Source organism: Miscanthus floridulus, chromosome 4, assembly GCF_019320115.1.
Source record: "Miscanthus floridulus cultivar M001 chromosome 4, ASM1932011v1, whole genome shotgun sequence".
Classification (NCBI taxonomy): Eukaryota; Viridiplantae; Streptophyta; class Magnoliopsida; order Poales; family Poaceae; genus Miscanthus; species Miscanthus floridulus.
The window spans coordinates 111,124,606-111,147,300 of record NC_089583.1 but is presented as its reverse complement, the minus strand read 5'-3'; the positions used below and the strand labels follow the sequence as shown (position 1 = coordinate 111,147,300).

Sequence of the window (22,695 nt, the reverse complement as noted above, 5' to 3'; positions counted from 1 at the left end):
TCTAAAGAAACTACTTAGGATCGGTTGGAATTGAATTGGGTTCAATACCAAATATAGCCACAATTTGAATATTATTGTTTGGATGACCATTGAATTAGCTTTTGAAATCATAGTAAGCAGCTCTGGAATTGAAACTGAAACGCTGGGGAAGCTCGATCTTGCAGCGACGGATGGGGGATCCCGCACTCGCAACCACGGATGGGGGAGCTTGATCTCGCAGCCACGGTGGACCTTGGCGATGGACTTGCAGGCCAGCACCTCGCCGGTGACAAGATCGGAGCAGGAGACGTGCGCCGCGCAGCCTCGACGCCCGCAAACTGCAAATCAACGCGTACACGAGCTGCGGGCCCATAACGTAGCGGTCCTCGAGGCAGGAGACGTGCGCCGCCTCTAGGATGGCGCCGCGCAGCCCCGACACCAGCAGACCTCCGCCTACCCGCAGACTGTGAATCTCCTGCGCCCGCAGGCCGCAGACCGCGAATCTTCCGCAGCCTCAGCTCAGGTCAGCTGCGCCCTCCCTCGCGTTGTTGCTCGCCCACATGGCTCGCACGAGCACACGCCGCAGGCCGCACGCAACGAAGAAGAAGAGGGGCCGCCTGCTCCGAAGAAGAAGGGAAAGAGGTGTGCCATTCGCAAGGAAGAAGAAGCACGGCGCTCATCACCAATTCCCCCCAATATGAAGGGTCACGACTCTGTATTGCGGGTTGAGGGGCGCAGGTGTAGCCAATACCCTTTGACACTGAAGTTGATTATCAATTCCAAAGTCTAAGTCATTCAAACAATGGCATTTAGGCCAATTCCAAATCCCGAGCCTCAATATCTACATCCAAACGCAGCCAAGTTACACCCCACGACTCATACATTTACTTAGTGGACCCTCAACCAAACAGCAACAGTCTCTCCTTTTCTCTTCCCCATTCTCTCGTGGCAGCACACGGAGCGAGCGCGCATCAGCGAACAGAGCTAGGGCCTGCGAGCCTGTGGTGGGGCAACGGCGGACAGTGCCAGGTTGGCAGCGTGTTCGCGGGGGCCTATGAACATGCGACAAACGAACAAAGCGGGGGCATATGAGCAACCTAGGAGCGAGTGACAGTAGACACCCCCAAGACGGTGGTGAGTGCAATAGCTACACCGGGGGGGGGGGGGGGGGTTCCGACCGTGCGATGTTGAGCGCAAGCGCTTTGCGAGCGTGCGACGGGGTTAGTCCTGACCAGCCGAGGACTTGCACAGAAGCAAATCCAGTCATAATTGGGCACAAGCGAGGCTGGCTGCGAAGATCGTCCAAGCGCAGGCGCATCCATGGTGAGGAAGAACCTAACCTCATGGAAGAAACGATCCCTCAAGTCTTTCGTCGTCGGACATTGAGCCGAAGAAACAATTTCCTCCTCTTTTTCTCACTGAATCACTTGCCACAAGAGACTTTTTTGGCCCCGTTCGCTTCTCTTATAATCCATACTTTTCAGCTTGTTTTTTTTCAGTCGGAACAGTGTTTTTCTCTTACAATAAATCAGCCGGAACAATGTTTTGGCTTGTTTTTTCAGCAAAGTGAACGGGGCCTTGCAGACATGGCAACCTATTAAATGCTATAGAAACTATCTAGAGTCTCATATTAAAACTGGCCTTAGCTGCTAATAGTTAACTAGCTAATAGTTCATTACTAATATTAGCTAGCTGACTGTTAGTTGTTTTTAGTTGGTTTATTTGGTCCAAGCAATGAGATGGTTGTTAGCTGGATATTCAACTAATAATTAGCTAAACTAATAGCTGAACTTATGTAGATTCAAAGGAGCTAATTCTAGCAGCTAACTCTATTAGCCCCATGAATTCAAATAGAACCTAAGTCGTGCTTGTAGCGGTATCCTGCCCTCAACATAGAAATCTACAAACGTTAGTGGTGACATTTTCAAGTGCCTTTGTTGCGAGGTTTTAGTCGTCCACCAATGGAAAATAACGGACGTGATCGTTATCGAAGTTATATATGCGAAAGATACGATGCTGGGTGCAACTTGGAATTGGAGAAAAAAACTCAGATTGGGATAACAGCCGTCGTCACCCCTTCAGGTCTCTTGCTGTCGTCGCCCAGGCAGTAAGAAGCGGTAAGAAGAGGGGAGCTATTTTTTGTTTACATTATTTTTTTAATCTAGTTTACTTTGGTTTAGTCCAAACAAATTTACCAACAAAATCAAATGATTTTGGTCAGGAGTTTGTTAGCTGCATTGACTTCGATGATGGCTACAACGAGTAGAGATGAAAGCGGGTGAAAATGGGTGGAAAACCCCTCATGTTTTTGTTTTCTATAATTTTTTTGAAATAAACAGGATTAGGTTTGAAAAAGTCGGATAAAAAAATAGAATCGGGATATGCAAACAAACAAAAACAGACAAATACGAATGAAGAGCCGAAAAGTTAAGTTAAGATCACGTGATCTAATATTCTCAAGTATGCATGTATAAAGTTACCCAACAATATACACGCATGAAGATTGGTCTAATATTCACTTGATGACATGTGTGTTAACACATTAACATGCATAATTGGTGATTAATAGATATATATTAATATAACACAAGGACATGTAATTGTCATACATTTCACGCATAAACGGGCAGCTCACTTTTTTTTAGAAATCACCGCCCTCTTTACTGATGCACTTGGTGAACAGAATTACAACTGTCAAAAGGTGGTTCTAAAAACTAGACATGTCTGCCTGTATCAAAAGAAATTAAACTCTTAGCTAGAGCGTGAGCATCAACATTTGATTTCCTATTCTCATGGACAAAATCAACCAAAAGAAAATCATGAGCCCCTGTCTAAATCTCCTTCACCATTTGGCCATATGGACTCACATTTCTTCCTTCCACGCTTCTGACAGCATTGGCACAATCCGATGCCAACCGTACTGAAGTTAACATTAGATCAGCCACCAAAGCAAGTCTTTCTCTACAGGCCATCACCTCGGCAATTTTCAGTTCATTGATTCCATCAAGAACCACCCCCAAAGCTCCCAAAAAAATACCGGCCGGATCACGGGCTATCGCCGCCGCTTATGCCCTTCTCATATTCTTTGAAATTGCCGCATCTACATTCACCTTCATGCAACCTGCTGATGGCAGCAACCACCGTGGTCTTTGACTCTGAACTTGCGCCTTTACTGCCTGAGTTGGCTTTGCAGCTTGAAGTTCAGCGATCACTATTACAGAAAATCTTTTGCACAGCGTTTCACTTTGGGGCTTCGAAGCGGTTGGCCTAGTTGCCCGTCTCGGTTATTCAAGGCAGGACAATCGGGCCAGCAACCGCCTCAATTAATGCTTAACCGAGGCGGGCACTGTAAAGAAATCGGCTCGGTTAATGCTTATTAACCGAGGCGGTTGCCCTAACGCAACCACCTCAGTTAATTGATATTATGAGGCGGAAGCGTTAGGTTGTCCGCCTTGGTTAATCAATTTTCGGAGGCAGGCGTCTTATAAGGCCCGCCTCCGAAAATACCAGCCTAGCTCCGAGACCCATCAGCAGCCCGCTATAGACCCTAGTATAAAATACGTCGTTCATCCACTTCTCACCCGCTCCTTCCCTCCCTCCCACTCTCTCGGCACGTGCCCCCTCTCTCCCGGTGCCTCCCTCCCTCTCTCCAGCACTCCCTCCCTCTCACAGACATGGGGTGCGGTACGGGGACGCGGTGGCCGCGCGACGAGAGGCGCGCGGTGGCGCACGGGCCGCGTGGTGGCCTAGATCCATAGATTTGGAGATCCACCTGTTCGTCTCTCCTGTTCATCTCCCTCACTCACCCCTCTTCCCTTTTGCAGATCCAGTGGAGTAGAGGCAGATCCGATGGAGCAGAGGTAGATCCGGTGGCAGGACTGGAGCTAGGGCAGATCTGGACGCCACCGCGTCAGGAGCAGGGAGGGTGGCTGGTGTTGGCGTGGGCGTGGATCTGACTCTAGGGCTGGGATTGGGCTCACCGGTGGGCTCTGGGGTTTTTTGTTTTTTATTCTATTAACTGAGGCGATTGTCTTATGTCGCCCGCCTCGGTTAATCGATTAACCTTGATAAGGCCACAATTAACCGTGATCTTTGCACGAGGCAGTTGGCTTGCCCGCCTCGGTTAAGCCAAAATGCCCGCCGTGGTTAAGATTTATGTGGTAGTGAATATATTTGTTGATGAAGCTATGTGTTGAAAGCGGGCTCTGGAAAATATTTTCATGGATCGCCTTCCTTCTTGCGTACCAAATTGCCTACATAGTCACCAGCACCTATATGAGATCAGCATGTGGCATTGTTTCTATCAAGTTCGCCAACCAACCTCTTGAGTTCTCCTCCTGCATCTCACAGAGGTGTTCTACGATTTTCTCGCTCTCCAATGCCCATACACACCTCGCCATATTACACTCCAGTAAGGAGTGTTTCCAGGAATCAGGAGCCCCGCACAAAGCACAACGGCCATGGTCTGCCATATTCCGATGGTGGAGAACACCAGCCGACGGCAGGAAGTGCCTGGCAAGCCTCCACAGAAACACCCGCACATTTGAAGGCACCATGACTGCCACAAAGATGTCTACTCCTTTTCCTCTTCTTTTCTATTTGATCTTGCTGCATTTTCTGATAAACCAAGCCTCATTATAAGCATCTTATATGCAGAACGAACTGTGAAAACTCCCTTCTTGTCATGGTGCCAAGTCCAGAAGTTCGGTTGGCTCCGACTGCACAGAGAGATATTGAGTATCACATCTATATCAGCTTGCGTGAAGAATTCCTGAAGTTTTGATGAGCAGCTCACAAATGTGGTGAACTGGTGGTGTCCTGGTATAAATAAAGGCCATGTTCGGCTTCCCCATATTTGGTTTGTTCGGCTTCTTTTTTTAGCCGGAACAGTATTTTTCTCTCATAACAATTCAGCTGAAACAGTGTTTTCAGCCAGTTTCAGACCAGCGAACGGGGCCAAAGAGGGTAAGTTCTTAGGCCTCGTTTCCGGTTATAATTTGGTGGGCCATATAAACAGCCTAATTGCCCAGCATTCTTATTTGTGAAATCCAGGCCCGATTCTGGCCCAGCTTTCCATTCTGATACCGAGGAGTTCTCGGAGCGCAACCGTTAATCCGTTATACAGTGTGATCCCCAAAAGGCCAAAATATATATTTGGTAAATGGATTTCCATCGCGTTTAATCTTCACCGTCACAATAAAATGTTGAGGAACCACTAACGACAAATGTTCAGGAATAATTTACACAGTTGGAAAGGTCTGATGGACTCGATAGCTTTCTCCTGCATCCAATGGGTAGAGGATGATATTAACATGGTTCACAGAAAAACCACAAAACATCCACGGGGGAATGTTTAGGAAACATCTGAATGAACTAAGCGCGACTGACAACTAGGCCAAACATCTCAAAGCCTAGCAGACAGGCTTGGCTGATCAATGCCAACTAGCATGAACTAACAACTCATGCAGGGAAAGAAAAGCATGGCAAGGAAAAGGTGGAAGAATAAGTTAGAACATGTGTTCCTCGGTTAGCAAGTACTACTCCATAGTGCTATGAACTAACTGTTAACCATTTTTTTGTATTTTCTAAGTTGTTTAGACTGCCTAGGGCAAATCACATAATGGTAAAGGATTACTATTATGTATAACACCTAATGTACTCTAGCTATTGAGCTCAGGACTGGAGCATGTGCCAGATTAATCACATTAAATAATGTAATAACTCCATCCCTAGTTTAAGATACACCTTGAACAATAAACATTGCAAATTCTGTGCACCTCATGAGTCTCATTCGTGTAAATAACAGCTGAGGGATGCCACAACAAAACCCAATGCACATTATTAAAAAATTTCAATAGAAACCTGTAAACTCATGAGACCCTAGTAGATGAATTGACAAGACAAGGGGGCAATTATAGGCATCCTACAGAAAATGCAGCAATGGTTCATCATTCAGCCTTGCAGCTGGTAACATCAACCTATGAAATTCTAATATGTGAATGAATGAAAAAGGGCATGCGTTAAAAAGTAAGTCAATTTTCCCTTGATGACTTATCAGTTAACGCATGTATGAGTGTATTTTGTACACTAAAATTGTTATTAATATAAAACAAAGAAGTACTAGGAAATAGAAATGCCCATAATCATGACGCATCCATGAATAACTGAATAACTCCACAGAACAAGTATCCACATTTGAGTAATAAGCAACAGAGTTCTATATATAGTGGTCCTCTAGAAGTGCTGTGATCATTCCTCACAGCCATCTACACACTGTTTATTATTCAAGGGAATGATGCTTATGAGATATCTTGTTTCAGGACACATTTGCGGCATTCAAGAATTGTTCAATTGGAACATCAAGTCACATATAGTTTAGCAGGACCTATCCTCCTCAATGTAATGAAAGCTAAGAGACAACGTCAAAATATAACCACCAACCAATTTCCTTGCTTTAAACACCTAAATTCACAATTTTCAATAAATTTTACAGCACAAATGACAAATTGGTAACTTACATATCTCCAGCCAAGGAGTCGTTGGCAGCAGCTACAGTAGATATCGTTCACTGTATGCAACCCAGTCATGAGATAGCGATCCTCGTTGGGACCAAGGCTCACATTCACCCTGGATGTGACATTGACCCCGGATCAACATGTAAACAAGAATTTGCAATGGATAGTTGTTCAAATCTTCGATGAACAATTATATATGATACTTAACTCATTCTATCATCTGCAACTATCAAATGCTAATAACCAATGTGGACAATTACATGTTTGTTAGGTAGGGTGGAACCAATGGTTAACTTCATAACTCTCATCGATTGTATTCATTTGGAAAATCATGAATGTGCAAAGTGCACGGAATGTGGTTTACAGGTTCAATTGATTCCAGTCCTTAAGGATGCCTTCACAAGTCATTGGTGTTAATGCTCTACAAGTCATTCATACTGGGTCATGGGTTAGCATCAAAGAGCAGAAAATGGCCTGAGCATTGCTTCATGGTCTCAATCAAATGGCCCTGACCAAGCTCTCAAAGGTCATATCTGAGTGTTCATCTCTATTCCCTATCAAGCAGGGTCCTATTGACCATGTGAAATCAGAAGTGCTGTTTGTCTTCATAGCCTCCAGAACCATAAGTTTATAACCCACCATCAACAATTTCTAGTACTAATGACCATAAATCCATAAGACTAATCCATAACGAGAACAAACAAAATGTTGATTCATGTAAACTTGTGTGTTGCATAACTCATTTATTCACATCCAAACAGGAATAGAGTCCTCCGATCCATTATCGATATGATCTAAGAAAGAGTATCACATGCCCTGAACCACATTCATGTCTTATAGCTTGATTGCACAAGGCATCATTTGATAACCATCATCCCTCTACCCCAAAGACCAACAGGATTCAGGCAAGAATACCATTTTTCAGGCAGCGTTCATGCAATTCAGGTAGCTAGTCGATGCAGCTCTGAACAGTAACAGTGCCTGGCGAAAGCTAGCAATACTCTCTTCGTTGTACTAACTAGTTAGTTCGAAATTCCTGTAACTGAAACTACAAGAGACTAAGGGGGTGTTTGGTTCCTACATGAAAATTTTAGTCCTGTCCCATCGAATGTTTGGACACATGCATGAAGTATTAAATATAGACGAAAAAAATAACTAATTGCACAGATTGTGGCTAATTTGCGAGACGAATTTTTTAAGCCTAATTAGTCCATGATTTGACAATGTGGTGCTACAGTAAATATGTGCTAATGACGGATTAATTAGGCTTAATAAATTCGTCTCGTAAATTAGTCTCCATCTATGTAATTAGTTTTATAATTAACTCATATTTAGTTCTCCTAAATAGCATCCGAACGTCCGATGTGACATGGACTAAAATTTAGTCCATGGAACTAAACACCCCCTAAACTAACGGCATTGCAGCCATCGCACAATCCACGGACAGAGAACAGCGACAAGTCAAAGTGTGGGGGAATAGAGAGAGAGAGGGACAGGCCCAGCTCACACGCTGTCGAAGAGGTAGGCGCGGCCGTGGCGGCCGCGGAAGTCCTTGGACAGGATGGCGTCCGGCGACGCCGAGTGCACCCTGCAGTACTTGCACCTGAACACCTTGGGCCCCGGGAGCGACTCCACGAACAGGAACCCCATCCCCGCTCTCGCAAAACCCGCCCGGCGAGCTCAATCGGCCGGCGCCCCGCACCAGATTCCCTGGATCAACCCAGCAACAATCCACCAACTAATAAGGCCTCTGTGGACGAAATATGGTCAGCAGTCCACCGAGGGGGTGCCCGTGGTGGTAGATTATCGGTAGGATGCGTGTGATCTGGAACCAGATGGTGACGCAAGGCGCAGAGACAGTGATTTAGACAGGTCCGGGCCGTCTGATCGACGTAATACCCTACGTCCTGTGTCCTTGGTGTATTGTATTGAGATATATATAGATTAACCTCCCCTCTAGGAGACCCTTGTCTCTCCTTATATACTTCCGAAGAGACAAAGTTACAAGTAAAGTATCCCCCACAACTCTATTTGGTACTATTACAATATCTAGTACAACTTGTAATCTTGATGTGTATGCCTTGATCTTACGGGCCGGGCCACCTCGGATGGTGCGGCCCATGTACCATCTTGTGGTACCTGGGGGTATATCCCCCACAGCTAGTCCCCGAGCGCCATGTATTCTGATGCGACACGCCGTTTCAACCTTCTCCGAACAGTGAGGCTTGAGTTCTTGACATCTCCGATCAGCGTTGTCGCCGGAGAAGTAGGTTGTCCGAAGAATGTATGGTGCTCTTAAGAAGAAAGAAAAAGATTTCCGTCCCAGGAAGTGTGCCTACTTGTATTTCTGAAAAGAAATGTAAGTGCGTCTAGCATCTTTGATCATCAGAGGCGTAGTGGTCGAAAAACAAGCACATTCACCGCAAGGTGAAGTGTGCCCACTTAGTCCCCGAGCCTGGTAGTAGGTGACTTAGGCACGTGGTGTCAGGGTCTAAAAAGAATTCCCAGTTAAATTGAGAACCCAATCGTCGTACAGGCGATACGAGATGCACCGACAGGTGCATCGTACCGATGTAGTCCCCGAGCTTGCTGGAAGACGAGGTATGAGCCTTGTAGCAAGGTCTAAGTGAGAAAAAATATCCCAACTGTATGCGAGTTGCCAGTCACATGTAGTCGAGACGCAAAGTCCCCGAGCCGTGGTCGGAGAGTGATCAAGGCAGTCCCCGAGCTACGGTCGAGGAGCAAGACGCAAAGTCCCCGAGCCGTGGTCGGAGAGTGGTCGGGGCAGTCTCCGAGCACAGGTCGAGGAGCGAGCGACGAAGTCTCCGAGCCGTGGTCGGAGAGTGGTCGAGGCAGTCCCCGAGCACAGGTCGAGGAGCGAGCGACGAAGTCCCCGAGTCGTGGTCGGAGAGTGATCGAGGCAGGCAGTCCCCGAGCACAAGTCGAGGAGCGAGCGACGAAGTCTCCGAGCCGTGGTCGGAGAGTGGTCGATGCAGTCCCCGAGCACAGGTCGAGGAGCGAGCGACGAAGTCCCCGAGCCATGGTCGAAGAGTGATCAAGGCAGACAGTCCCCGAGCACAGGTCGAGGAGCGAGTGACGAAGTCCCCGAGCCGTGGTCGGAGAGTGGTCGAGGCAGTCCCCGAGCACAGGTCGAGGAGCGAGCGACGAAGTCCCCGAGCCGTGGTCGGAGAGTGGTCGAGGCAGTCCCCGAGCACAGGTCGAGGAGCGAGCGACGAAGTCCCCAAGCATAGCTCGAAATTCCTGCAATATAAATATGTAGAATAGCAGTACATGATGTATAAAATAATAAATTATGGAGAAAAAATCAGCGGTGAAAAAATAGCGTATGACGCTCAGCAGTCATTTACAAATGAGCATGATGTGATAAAGCAGTTGGTGCTTTGTAAACATCAGTGTTAATGTGAAGTTTGTGTTTATACTTAATATAAACTGCCCAACCAGTTAGTATGTAGCTGAGTCTCCAGCCCTAGCTAGCCCGTTAACCATAACGCGGGGCGCGGAGCCCGTACACGTGTAGAAAGAACAAAGCTTCGCTAAGGAGCCACTGCCGACCACCCATAACGCAGAGGACCGACGCTCATACACGTGTAGGGAGGAGCCGGAGACAGGGTCGTCTCTGGAGGCATCGAGCATCAACATGACTGGTCGAGGATTTATATTAAGTATAGCTGTATGTTATATTTAAGATGATATACATGAACAAACATTATTTGAAGAATAATCATGATAAGGACGTTGTGGAGAAACGTCATAATGAAAATTATATTAAATATAAATATTAGAAGTGTACTTATCTTTGGATAGAAATCTGATCGGTGGCGATGAAGTTGTCCGGTCCTCAAGCTTTTCGGCCTATTCTGACGGTGGTCGCGGTTGTCGTAGCGCCGTTCTTCGCGGCGATCATCATTTGCGACGTGGTCTGGTGGTCTGGTGGTCGGAGCTCTGTGGAGCCGCTCGGGACGTGGTCGTCGTGGTCTGGTGATCGACATGGTCGGAGCTCGGCGGGGCCACTCGGGACGTGGTCGTGGTCGGAGCTCGGTAGTGCTGCTCGGGACGTGGTCGACGTGGTCCATGGTCGGAGCTCAGCGGAGCTGCTCGGGACGTGGTCGACGTGGTCTGGTAGTCGACGTGGTCAGAGCTCGGCGGAGCTGCTCGCTCAGCGGCTCGCTTGGCTTGATGCCGTCGGAGCGCTTAGTTCTCGTGGATGAATTTCGGTCGAACTTGAAAAGCTTGCTTCTTCTGTTCGTCTGGAATAGGGAGGTCACCCTCCGGCAGCACGGATGCTGGCTTCGTTCTCTTGTATGGTTGTGCATAACTAGTACTTGACGTCATCTCTTGCATGGAGTTGTAGCTTGATACGCCTTGCTTTGTTTGCTTGCTTGGCCATGTAATTGTTCGTGCTTGCATGCGGATCAGCTCTTGATTACTTTAATTATCTTTGTACGGCTCTGTAGATCACACGTTTATCTTGCATTGTCCTTCGATCGATGTGCTCTTGCTGCTGTGCGTTGGGGCACATGATGGCAATTAATCATCATGCAGATCGAATCGGAGTAGGACTCTTTTGTGGGACGTGTTCCAGGAGATTAATTGGTTTGGCTTGTTGTCGTTCGGCTCCTTCCTTATTTGCTCGTTAGTTGAGGATTCAGACATGGTCTTGCTTGCCTACTTGGAGTCGTACTCGATCAGCCTTGGAGTCGGCGGAGACTGGATGCTGGGATCGAACTTGATTGAGGCAGATTTCCCACAGAATCGGACTAAGCCTTGAGTTGGTGATCTGCAGGTCGGCGTGTGCGAGGAACCGAATCCCCGCAGATGACGACAATGAAGAAATTCTCGTACAGAATCAAAGAACGATCCCGCCGAGAACGTGATGCTGACTTTGAGATCCCATCTGGTTCGCCGTGGATTAGCACACACAACCCCTGAAGGGGGCCCCTACCTGGCACGTCACTATCGACGAAATATGGTCGGCAGTCCACCGAGGGGGGTGCCCGTGGTGGTAGATTATCGGTAGGATGCGTGTGATCTGGAACCAGATGGTGACGCAATGCGCAGAGACAGCGATTTAGACAGGTTCGGGCCGTCTGATCGACGTAATACCCTACGTCCTGTGTCCTTGGTGTATTGTATTGAGATGTATATAGATTAACCTCCCCTCTAGGGGACCCTTGTCTCTCCTTATATACTCCGAAGAGACAAGGTTACAAGTAAAGTATCTAATTTGGTACTATTACAATATCTAGTACAACTTATAATCTTGATGTGTATGCCTTGATCTTACGGGCCGGGCCACCTCAGATGGTGCGGCCCATGTACCATCTTGTGGTACCTGGGGGTATATCCCCCACAGCCTCTAAATGTCAATGCCCTATCACCAAATCCCGAACCGCCGGAACGCCAGGGGGAGGCGGCGATTGGGCCCGATCGCCATCGCCTGGGGAGGGGATCGGCGGGCGAATCCAGCGGAGACCGCGATGGGATTTGGTCGGGGTTCGGGTGGGTGAGGAGGGAGACGTGGGGTTGGGAAAGCGGAGACGACGAGGAAATGAAATGGAAATATGTAATCGCTGCCTCCTTGGTCTTTTTCGGACGGGTGTTTTTTCTACGCCCCGAATTTAGAGATGTTCGGATCCCTCCTCTAAATTTAAAAAATTTTGAGGGCTTTCCAAGTCTAAAGTTCTAATACGAAACTTTAGCTCTAAAGTTTAAAGTTTAGAGGTCTAAAATTTAAAGGAGAGGATCTAAACCGTCCTTGGTCCTTGACCCTTTGACGTGAGTGCCAAAAGGTTGATTGGGTTCGATGTGCGGCATTGGTTTTCTCGCTCTCTTTTGTGTGGTTCGTTGTGGGTGCTCGGATCAGATCGCGCGGCTCCACCGTGCCGTTGCGGGAGGAAGCACCCGGTGGAAGAAAAGTCACCCGCCGATGGATACAAGAACCACGGGAATGAACAGTAGTAGAGCAAATGAGCAATAATGAACAGTGATTCATCTATCGTGCGACGACTGCTTTGTTGAGCCGCTGCACGTGATGCATGTCCGATGAGGAGTGTACCAACGCTACAAGTGGCACGTAAATTTCATCCGGTCCATTTCAGAACTAAGAAGCGATGAATTTCCATGGTCAGGCTTAGGGCTGCATATCAAACCAGCTCGGCTCGGTTCGATCCAGCTTTAGTTCAGCTCAGTTGGTTAATATTACGAGCTAGAGACGTAGCTCAGCTCGTTAACGAGCTCGAGCTGGCTCGTTTAGCTCCCGAGCTACTAAAAAATATGATACACATGTTTATAATGTTTATGCTACATTAATTCCAGAAGGTTACGTCTATTTTCATGCAACCATACATGATTAATACACATCAAGTTCATCAAAAATATCGACCATGCAACATAGTTGCTCCATACATGATCATACAGTTCCAGCATGTACTCACTAGTTGCTTGCCACCACAGACTTAGAAAAGTTCACAAATTCAATATCAGCATCATTATTTTCTCTTGAAAAATAATCCATAAATCAACATTTAAGTACCACGACAATTATAAAATCAAAATCCATATGAAACAACTGAAAATAAGAATTACATACCAATAGAATAGTTTGACATTTCTAGGTCAGCATCATCTTTTGGATTTATGATCGTGAGCCTCAGCTCGTAAGCAGCTCGCGAGCTGGCTCGTTAAAACAGCGAGCTAGACTTCTATCTTAGCTTGTGAAAAAGTTAAAACGAATCGAGTCAAGCCGCCCACGAGTCAAACAAGCTGGCAAGCGACGAATATTTTGTCCGGCTTTAGTCAGGCCTACAACCGAGTACAAGCTTGTTCGGCTGAGCTGAAATTTGATTTGTTTGGCTTATTTTTCTAGCCAGAATAATATTTTCCTCTCACAACGTTCTGGCATAAATAATATTTTAAACAGGAAATAATTCAGCTCAGCCGACGTCGTTCTAGGGCGCTTTCACCTTCACGTACGCAAAAGATTGTGGCATAGAAATGTGTACACACGCGTTTCCGATTCGACTTGTCAAATTGTGCCCACGACATACACACGCAATGATGGCAGTGTTTCAGTGCTTCTCAGAGTTACATGACGTATACAGGCCCGAGTCAGCTCCATGGAGGCCCACGTAGACAACAGACATGTGGCTCTGTTCATGATGGGCCTGCCTGGCACGGCTCCGCTCGATCTGGTGCCTGTATAGGCCGACATTGGTATAACCTCAGCTGCCGTTCTGCACCACCTGACGGCCCGCACATCTAGGGCATGTCGTTGCCTGGCCGTGCTCGTCCACACGTGGCCACGTGGGCTTTCACATTGTTGCGCCGATGAGGCCAAGAAAGGGATGGTTCACTATGGTGCTGTTTGAATTCATGGATAATAGAAGTTAACAATTACTAATAATTAGCTTATTTAAATCTAAATAGATCTAGCTAACACTCATTGATAACTATCAGCTAGTTGGACCAAATAACTAATACTCTCTCCGTTCGAAATTATAAGACGTTTTGGTTTTTCAAGATTCATAGCTTTTGCTATGCACCTAGATATATATTATGTCTATATACATAGCAAATACTATGAACCTAGAAATACCAAAATGTCTTATAATTTGGGACAGAGGAAGTAGTTAGCTAGCTAATGTTAGCTTGAGCTATTCAGCCTGTTCACTTGTTGGTTTCAGCAAGGGCTTATCAGCCATGGTACAATATTTTTCTTTCACAACAAACCAGCACCAGTCGGGCTTATTAGTCCAGAAACCAACCAGCGAACAGACTGATTAGCTAGTTATTGATTATTAGCAGCTAATAGATCCAAAGAGAACAACATAACCATCTCTCAAGCATAGCAGAATACGGCCCCGTTCAGTTTACCTTTAAAATGGTACTATTCAGCTTGTTTTTTCGACTGAAACAGTGTTTTTCTCTCACAACAATTCAGCGAGAACAGTGTTTTTCAGCCAATTTCAGCCAAGATTCAGCAAACCGAATGGGGCCTACGTATGTACTCTCTCCATTTCAAACTGTAAGTCAACTTTTGTAGATACATACTCTATCTATTCTAAATTATAAGGCATTTTGGCTTTTTCTAGATTCATTATTTTTTACTACGTATCTACTAGACATCGTATATATTTAAGTGTATAGCAAAAGCTACATATCTACAAAAGCTAGAAGTATATGTCTAGATTCATTTGGAATGGAGAGAGAATTTTTTACTATATGTCTAGACATAATGTATATACATATGCATAGCTAAAACTAGAAAATCCAGAACGGCTTATAAGAATAGAGGAAAAAAGAATCAAGGCTAAATATCTACTAGAGTCTAGAGCTGAGTATGCCTAGATGCATAAGCTCTGAAGCAACATCATTAGGGTTGATGCTCTGTCACTCCATGGCCACTGTTTTACACTATAAGGGAGTGTTTCGTTCTTTAGTCGCTCCTAAAATTCATGTCACATCGAATGTTTAGATATTAATAAAGAACATTAAATATAGATTAATTACAAAACCAATTACATGGATAGAGGATAATTTACAAGATGATTTTTTAAGCCTAATTAATATGTCATTAGCACATGTTTACTGTAGCACCACGTTGTCAAATCATGGACTAATTAGACTTAAAGATTCATCTCGTAAATTAGTCGCAAGTTGTGTAATTAGTTTCGTAATTAATCTATATTTAATACTCCATGCATGTGTCTAAATATTTGATGTGGCAGGAATTTTAGACGCCCCCATAGAAACCAAACAGGGCCTAACTCTGGTCGGAGCCTGGCACAAGAACAGTCATGGATTTTGTGGTGGGCTCCAATTTTGAAATCTCTGAACGAATATAGACGCATTGGCTTTTGAATCTTATCTACAGCTGTACTCCCTGTATTCTAATTTATTAGTAATTTAGGTACGTAATTCTTACCATTCATTTAAATATACATTATATCTAGAAAAATCAGAACCATATACAATTTACTCTTGCTTTTTTACGAATGTTGTATTGTATTAGAGCTTCTCCACCAATAATTTAGCCCACTAGCTCTGAGCCCATCCACCTTGTATACAAGATAACAAAAAAAGATTACTCCTTCAAGGTTTGTCTCTAGCACATCGCTAAAACCATGTGGGTCATACATATATGATCTTTAACAATCTGACCTCTCTCATGCCAATGAAGCATGGATCACATCACATTTTCTTTCTTGAAGAAGAGATAGTACACTCTCTGGTATCATTTTCTCTCTTCCATAAGATCAAGAATTTAATGTGGAAATATATGATCTAGCTTTCTGGCTTTGTTTGAGACTCCCTTTCCATGGTCCATGGTTAGCTCTTGAACGAATGCTCACTCACATTCATCGAGTTTGAGTATGTGACACTTCCAGTTCCATACTACAGAACTGGTACTCGCTACCATCAACTAGCAGGTAAAGGTGATGTAAGCAATCTTGACCAATAGCATGCAAAACAAATTCGAGTGACCTTGTCATTGCCCTAAGAGCTAAGAGCATTCGTAACAATGACACCTCAGCTGGCTCATACAGATCCAGCTCAGCATTTTATCTATGCGGAAGAAAAAGAAAAGAAAGACAAGAGCTGTCTCTTGTTCCCACGCCTAGCTCGAACGGATTCCGGGGCCACTCGTGGGCCCTCCACGCCAACGCCCACGCCCACTCCCGTCCCCCCTCCCCCATCTTGCTTCTTGCCTTCTTGCTTCTTGCTTCTTGCATCTTTCGGTCTGGACCTGCGACGGCGGACTGGAGCGGAGAGGCGCAAGAGCAGCTGTGGACTGGAGCGGAGGGGCGCGGATGGCAGCGGCTGACCAGAGTAGATGGCACACGGCGGCGCGGAGGGGCGTAGACGGTGACAGTGGCCCGGCGCGGAGGCCGATGCTGCCGGCGGACGGTTGCGGCACGCCGGAGCAGATGTACACGTGCAGACGGTCGCAGCGCACCAGCAAACTGGCCGGCGGACGGACGCAAGCCGCAGCGGCTGCCCGGCGCGAGTGCGGGATAGCGGAGGCCGGATGCGGCGCGAACTGCCCGGCGCGAGCGCAAGCCCTGTGGCGGCGGCGCGCGAGCTCAGCGAGCTAACGTGAGCACAGTGAAGAGGAGCGCGAGTATGGCTGCATGGCCACCAACAACGATGGCCGGAGCTTCAGGAAGGAGGTGCGGACATGGAAGGAGGTGCGGTCACGATGAGAATGAAGGCAGGTGAGAGGAAGGTGGAATGTGGGACCCACAGGATAAAATATTTATGAGCTAGTAGTGATAAGACCACTATTATCTCTAGGTCTAGGATCTACTGGGGACACTTCGTTTTTCGGGATGAACAAGTAGATCCGCGAGAGAGACAATTTACCGATCATCCGATGGATTGGAAAAGGAGCTGGCGGCCATCAGAGGTTCGGCGGTGAAGTCTGCGCACGGGCAGCGACGGTCGGAGTGTTGGCGTAGTGCAGTGGCGGCGGCGGTGCTTCCCGTCACTGGTTGCGCCCCTCTGTCGATCGGGTTTAGGGTTAGTAGGTGGGGCGTACGGCTTAGGCGAACCTTGTACTAAGAGCCACCGGCTCCACCTCTATTTAATGCGCAGTGTGATGGGGGCCCGCTAGCCATAGATGGACTGGGCGCCCCCGATCAGGGCGCGAGGTCAAGGCCCAAGTGGTCGTTGGGATACTATGGTTGGGAGATCAAACCAACATTCTCTCCCTTGATCTCAACTCATACTTTAACTTTAAACTTTGACTTTAATCCCTTTCACTTTTATTTGTTCCATCACAGATTAGTGCATAGAGCATGCTTCATCGTCACGGTCAATCGCTGATAGATTTAACAGCTACAATACACGTCCTTCTTCTGAAACAGATTCTTTAACTTTGGGCCCTTTATTGTCCGAAAATCATAGGCTTTTCCTTAAAGTCATGTCGACCGTGTGTTCTCTGAACACACTGGGTGGTAAGCTTTTTGTACGCGGATCCATAAGCACTTTCTTGTTACTTATATGTTCAATACTTTTAGTATGATTTCGGACTTTCTCCTTCACAACGTATAACTTTAACGTCAATGTGTTTGGCAGCACACTTGACCGTTGTTATAGGAGCAAACTACTTAAATGGTTATTGTTGTTGAATACCATTATCAATTCCGGGTGTAAATTCTTTTAACCATTTCGCCCGTTCTTAAGCCTTATAACAAGCTATACTGTGGGTATGCATCTTTGATGACACCATAACTGTTTCTTTAGAGCTTTTCCACAATAAAACTCCAACTACGAGTGTTAGCTACTATGTGGGTTTCACTAAACATCTCATCAAAATTTAACATTTGTACCCACAACTATTTAAGAGTATTTATTCTTTCTTACTCACCATGAGGCCTATAAATCTTTGCACAATTGCAAAACATTCTCAACTCTATTCCAGTGATCTATATCTGGACTGGACTTCTGTCAAAACATCCTGGATATATGAACTATGTCAGGATAAGTTCTTACTTATAAACATTCATTAAGCTTCCAACAGCTGAAACATATATGACGTCCTTATTATCGATCTTACATTGGTTCTTGGAACACTAGAAGTTCCCAAAACTATTACCATTTACTATAGGAACAGACGCAGGTTTACTCACATATATACTTTATTTCTTTAGAATCTTCTCTAAGTATACACTTGAGATAGTTCTAATACCCCTTTTCCTTTTGTCTCGATAAGTTTCAATTTCTAGAACAAATGACGCTTTACCAAGACCATTCTCATTGAAACTTGAGGACAAGAACTATTTCTTCTCCAACAGTAGATTAACACCACTACTAGCGAGTAAGGTGCTACCCACATGTAGGATTAGGAAAATAAATTTCCCATGTTTAAACTTTGCATAAATACAATTGTCCTCTATATTCCCTTTAAACCCAAACCTTCTTATTGTACTGTCAAACTTCAAGTACCAATATCTTGAAGCTTGCTTTAATCCATAAATAAATTTCTTTAGACAACATCCCTTACGTTCTTTTTCTTCCACGACAAAACCTTTTGAGTTATGCCATGTAAACCTTTCCATACAAATCTCCATTAAGGAATGTGTCTTTACATCCTTCTGATGTTACTGTAAATCGTAATGTGCCACTAACACCATTATGATTATAAAAGAATCCTTGCATGCTCATTATAATCTATTCCTTCTCTTTGTGTAAATTATTTCGCCACAAGTGGCGCTTTATAGCTTTCCATATTCCCTTTGGAGTCACATTTGTCTTGCAGACCCATTACAACTTACTGTTTTGGCTCCATTGGAAATTTCTTCTAAGTCCCAAACATCGTTAGTATTTATCGATTTTATTTCATCCTCCTTTGCTTCTTGCCATTTAAACGAGTGAACGCCTCTCATGGCTTTTTCAAATGAGGTGGAATTACCCTCCATTTGAATTTCTTTCTTAACATTGACTCCTTAGTCACCAAAAATATCTAATTTTCTTATTCTTTGAGACCTTCTGGGGCCTCATGGCACTTCTTTCATATGGGGCTATTGTTACTCTTCATTGCCAAAAGACAATTTTTCTATAGCCTCCTGTATCACAAGATCCTTATTTACTTATTCATCTTTTTTAAGAGCTAACATCAAGTGTTGTATATGTCATACAACATCAACATGTATTAAGCAATTTGTTGCTCTTAAAACACTGTAGTGGATATGTAGTCTCACTTCTATTCAAGTCTTAGGTATCTACATACCATGCTCCCCCAGATTACTCTATCTTCTATAAAGATGGTGTATCTTCAAATTTCTTATTTTAGATTTAATCTGCTAAAAACTCATATGACGCGTTTAGCACTGCCTTGATAACTCTGAACTCATCTAGTATGAATACTAGCCGACTATGTTATCTTCCTATTGGAACTGTAAAAGGTCAAGGAATTTAGCTATTTCTTTACTTTAGGGGTATCGTTATTATGATCGTCTTACTCCCTCAATGGTCGCATTCATCTTTTTATAGATCACTTTTACCTTCAATGCATAGTATGCATTGCATTATCTAAAGTATGGGGAAGTATCTTTCTTAATTGTCTTTCTTAATTAATCTTACATTTCTCCCCCTCGAAATGTGGTATGAACTTTTCTACCACAATTTTGAAACATTCAGAACTCTTGTGAATGAGAAAACTTTGATTACTTACTTCATCCACATGATTACATTATGCAAAACAAAATTCATATGTGAGTACATTTTCCTCGTTACACTTCAAAACTCAACATAGTCTATTATTATCAATACTTCTGTAAGTCACACTTGCATATCATTCTTATCTTTTGGTTCACATGCAACTTTCTTTTGTTCTTAAACTCATTGAGTACTTAATGACCATGACACAATCAGAGTGTACGGTCAATACTAGGATAGCATAAGAGCTATCCCAAACTTCTCTCCATGTGCTGAATACACTTAGAGCACATGAGTCATCACATCCTTCTCCCGCCATGCGGGATAAGTACTATGCCAACTTTACCCCGCCATGTGGGTTTGGTTAACATAAGTACTATTCCAACTTTACTCTGACATGCGGGTATTTTCTCAAACTTCCCACCATGCGGGTACTATCATAAACTTTTCCCGCCATGTGAGATAATTCCCTTGAACGGACATAACTACCAGGATTGGCTCATGTTCAATCATCAAATTCAGAAATAAATCCGAATATTCTTTAACGCACATGTTTAATCCGACGTAGGTTAAATTAAACATGCATGTTACTGATTATATTTCTTAAACAAACTCTTATTGCTCTATCTCCTTTCTTTGATCAATATCCTTTAATTCTTTCCTTTCCAAGCCATTCTTTAAAGAGAACACAGTCCCTTAAGCAATGGCATTCTTTCATACATAACTTGCCCTTAGGCATTTCATCATCTGAGTCACAAGTACCCAGCTTATTTCTTTTACTGCCTTTAAGAATGAAAGGATGGAGGTCTTTTGTCTGAAAAAATATTCAACAATAATGCTCAATAAACTTTAAAATCTTTATGTTCTATTCTATATCACCGTTGGGTAGAAATAGAATAAAACATCATTTTTCTACATTAATTCCACATCACCGTTGGGCAGAAATGGAATTAACGTATAGAAACTCAATAATCTTGAAAACATAGAACTGCTCCTCAAAATTAAATTATCCCGTTGGTTCGAATTTAATAGAAGACAATCAACTTCATTGCAGCGAAAACATGAAAATACTTTCTCTAGTTTAAGAGCATTCCTTGATCTTTATCTATTCTCTGAAAAATTGGTTACTTTGATACAAAATTCATCAGAGATTTAAACTTTAAATATAAAACTCATAGAATTATAATATTGTTATCATCAACGTTGGTCAGAAAATAACAATACCATAATTTAACTTTAAGCTTAAACTCATAAATGAACTTATAATATTGTTATCATCAACGTTGGTAAGAAAATAACAATATTATAATCTATCTTATCTATAAACCTAGGCCTAGGCCGGAAATTTGCCGCCCCGCCTGGGCCTCATTCAGCCCGGCGAATCGTGCCTCATTCAGTTTGATCGGACGGCCATGCGTGACTTCCGCAGGATCAAAACCCCGCTCGCCGGTCGCCCTCCCCAAACCCTAGCTCATTTTGTTCTTCCTCATTTTCTCTAAGCTCATCAGCAGAGCAGTGGCGGCGGCCACTGTGACCATCGTCGCCGGTGAAGTAGGGCGCGACCAAAGCTAGAGCCGGTTGGCATCCCCTTCTCTATCCTTTCTCTTCCTTTCTCCCCCTCCGCTCTTCTCACGCCATCGACAAGCCGCGGCAAGGGAGCTCGACGTACCGGTGCCAGGAAAGAAGCGTTCGGCGGGAGAGGATGGCGCCGCCGTGAGGCCCTTCGTAGGTGCACGCGTGCGGCTGCGCACGGCCCCGTCGAATGGCCTTGCGATCGGTGCCCTTTGGTTCGAGTTCGCACACGTGCAAGCATAAGACAGCCGCGGCGCGGCTCCCTGATCTGGACCGGCGACGAGCTCGCACAGGAGATCGGCAACGCCATCGGGCCTCTTTCTCCCCGCGCGATGGCGGTTGCGACGGCGACGAGAGAACCAGGTAGGTCCCTCCCCTCCGTCCATCTCTTTGTGTTCATTTAGGGTTAGGGTTCCTGTTGTCCTCGAAACCGAGACCCCTTTTGTTGTTCTTTTCTTTCCCAATCTAGACCGATACGGTAAAACCTGGCTCTAGTACCATTGATAAGACCACTATTATCTCTAGGTCTAGGATCTAGCGGGGACACTTCATTTTTCAGGATGAACAAGTAGATCCGAGAGAGAGAGAGAGAGAGATGATTTACCGATCATCCGAGGGATTGGAAAAGGAGCTGGCGGCCATCATAGGTTCGGCGGTGAAGTCTGCGCACGGACAGCGACAGACGGAGTGTTGGCGCAGTACAGTGGCGACGGCGGTGCTTCCCGTCACTGGCTGTGTCCCTCTGTCGATCGGGTTTAGGGTTAGTAGGTGGGGCGTACGGCTTAGGCGAACCACGTACTGAGAGCCGCCGGCCCCACCTCTATTTAATGCGCAGTGTGACGGGGGCCTGCCAGCCATAGATGGACTGGGCGCCCTCGATCAGGGCGCGAGGTCAAGGCCTAAGTGGTCGTTGGGCCACTGTGGTTGGGAGATCAAACCAACAAGTAGACTATACGAATATAAGATGTCTTAAGTGATGTGGCAACTTATCTTGTTGGCTTGAACCTATGAGCCGGTTTATCAACTCTACAATATTTTTCTCTCACAACAAATCAGCTAAGGGCATGTACAACCCACAGACAAAAGGTCGTCTCTAAGAGACTGGTATCTGACGTATAGATAAGTAAAAAGACAGATCATACAACTCCGAGATGAGGGGTCGTCTGCAAGCATTTTAATGCTTCGCATGTTACCAAGATAAACGGTGAATATCAATTTGTATACCATTGTGTTGTCGTTTGATAAAAAATGATTCAAGCATGAATATCAACTTGCTACCATATGTGCTCGAATAAACAAACATGCATAAACAAGCTATTTGTTTTCTAAGTGCCTTCTAGTTTTCAGGAAAAAATCATCACATTTAGAAACTGCATGCCATCCAATTTTCTAGAAAAAAACGGCACATTCGGTTTCCTGCAATACAGAAACTGCATGCCATCTGTAGTTT

The 22,695-nt window shown here is 45.0% G+C and overlaps 1 protein-coding gene across 1 annotated transcript; it reads right to left on the bottom strand.

Annotated features, from left to right (window-relative positions):
• Positions 1 to 5,130: 5,130 nt before the first annotated feature.
• Positions 5,131 to 12,073, bottom strand: LOC136552611 (putative yippee-like protein Os10g0369500). Its single transcript, XM_066544171.1, has 4 exons — positions 11,870 to 12,073; positions 8,002 to 8,242; positions 6,498 to 6,606; positions 5,131 to 5,260 (listed from the first exon to the last, which is right to left on the bottom strand). Exons 2-4 carry the CDS (start codon positions 8,142 to 8,144, stop codon positions 5,195 to 5,197), a joined length of 318 nt encoding a protein of 105 aa, XP_066400268.1. The 5' UTR covers positions 8,145 to 8,242; positions 11,870 to 12,073; the 3' UTR covers positions 5,131 to 5,194.
• Positions 12,074 to 22,695: the final 10,622 nt, after the last annotated feature.

Coding starts and splice junctions, on each gene's coding strand:
- LOC136552611 (XM_066544171.1), bottom strand. CDS start 8,144: ATGGGGTTCCTGTTCGTGGAGTCGCTCCCGGGGCCCAAGGTGTTCAGG. Junction 6,607..8,001: donor GCCTACCTCTTCGACAGCGT/GTGAGCTGGGCC, acceptor TGTCACATCCAG/GGTGAATGTGAGCCTTGGTC. Junction 5,261..6,497: donor GACTCCTTGGCTGGAGATAT/GTAAGTTACCAA, acceptor CATTGGATGCAG/GAGAAAGCTATCGAGTCCAT.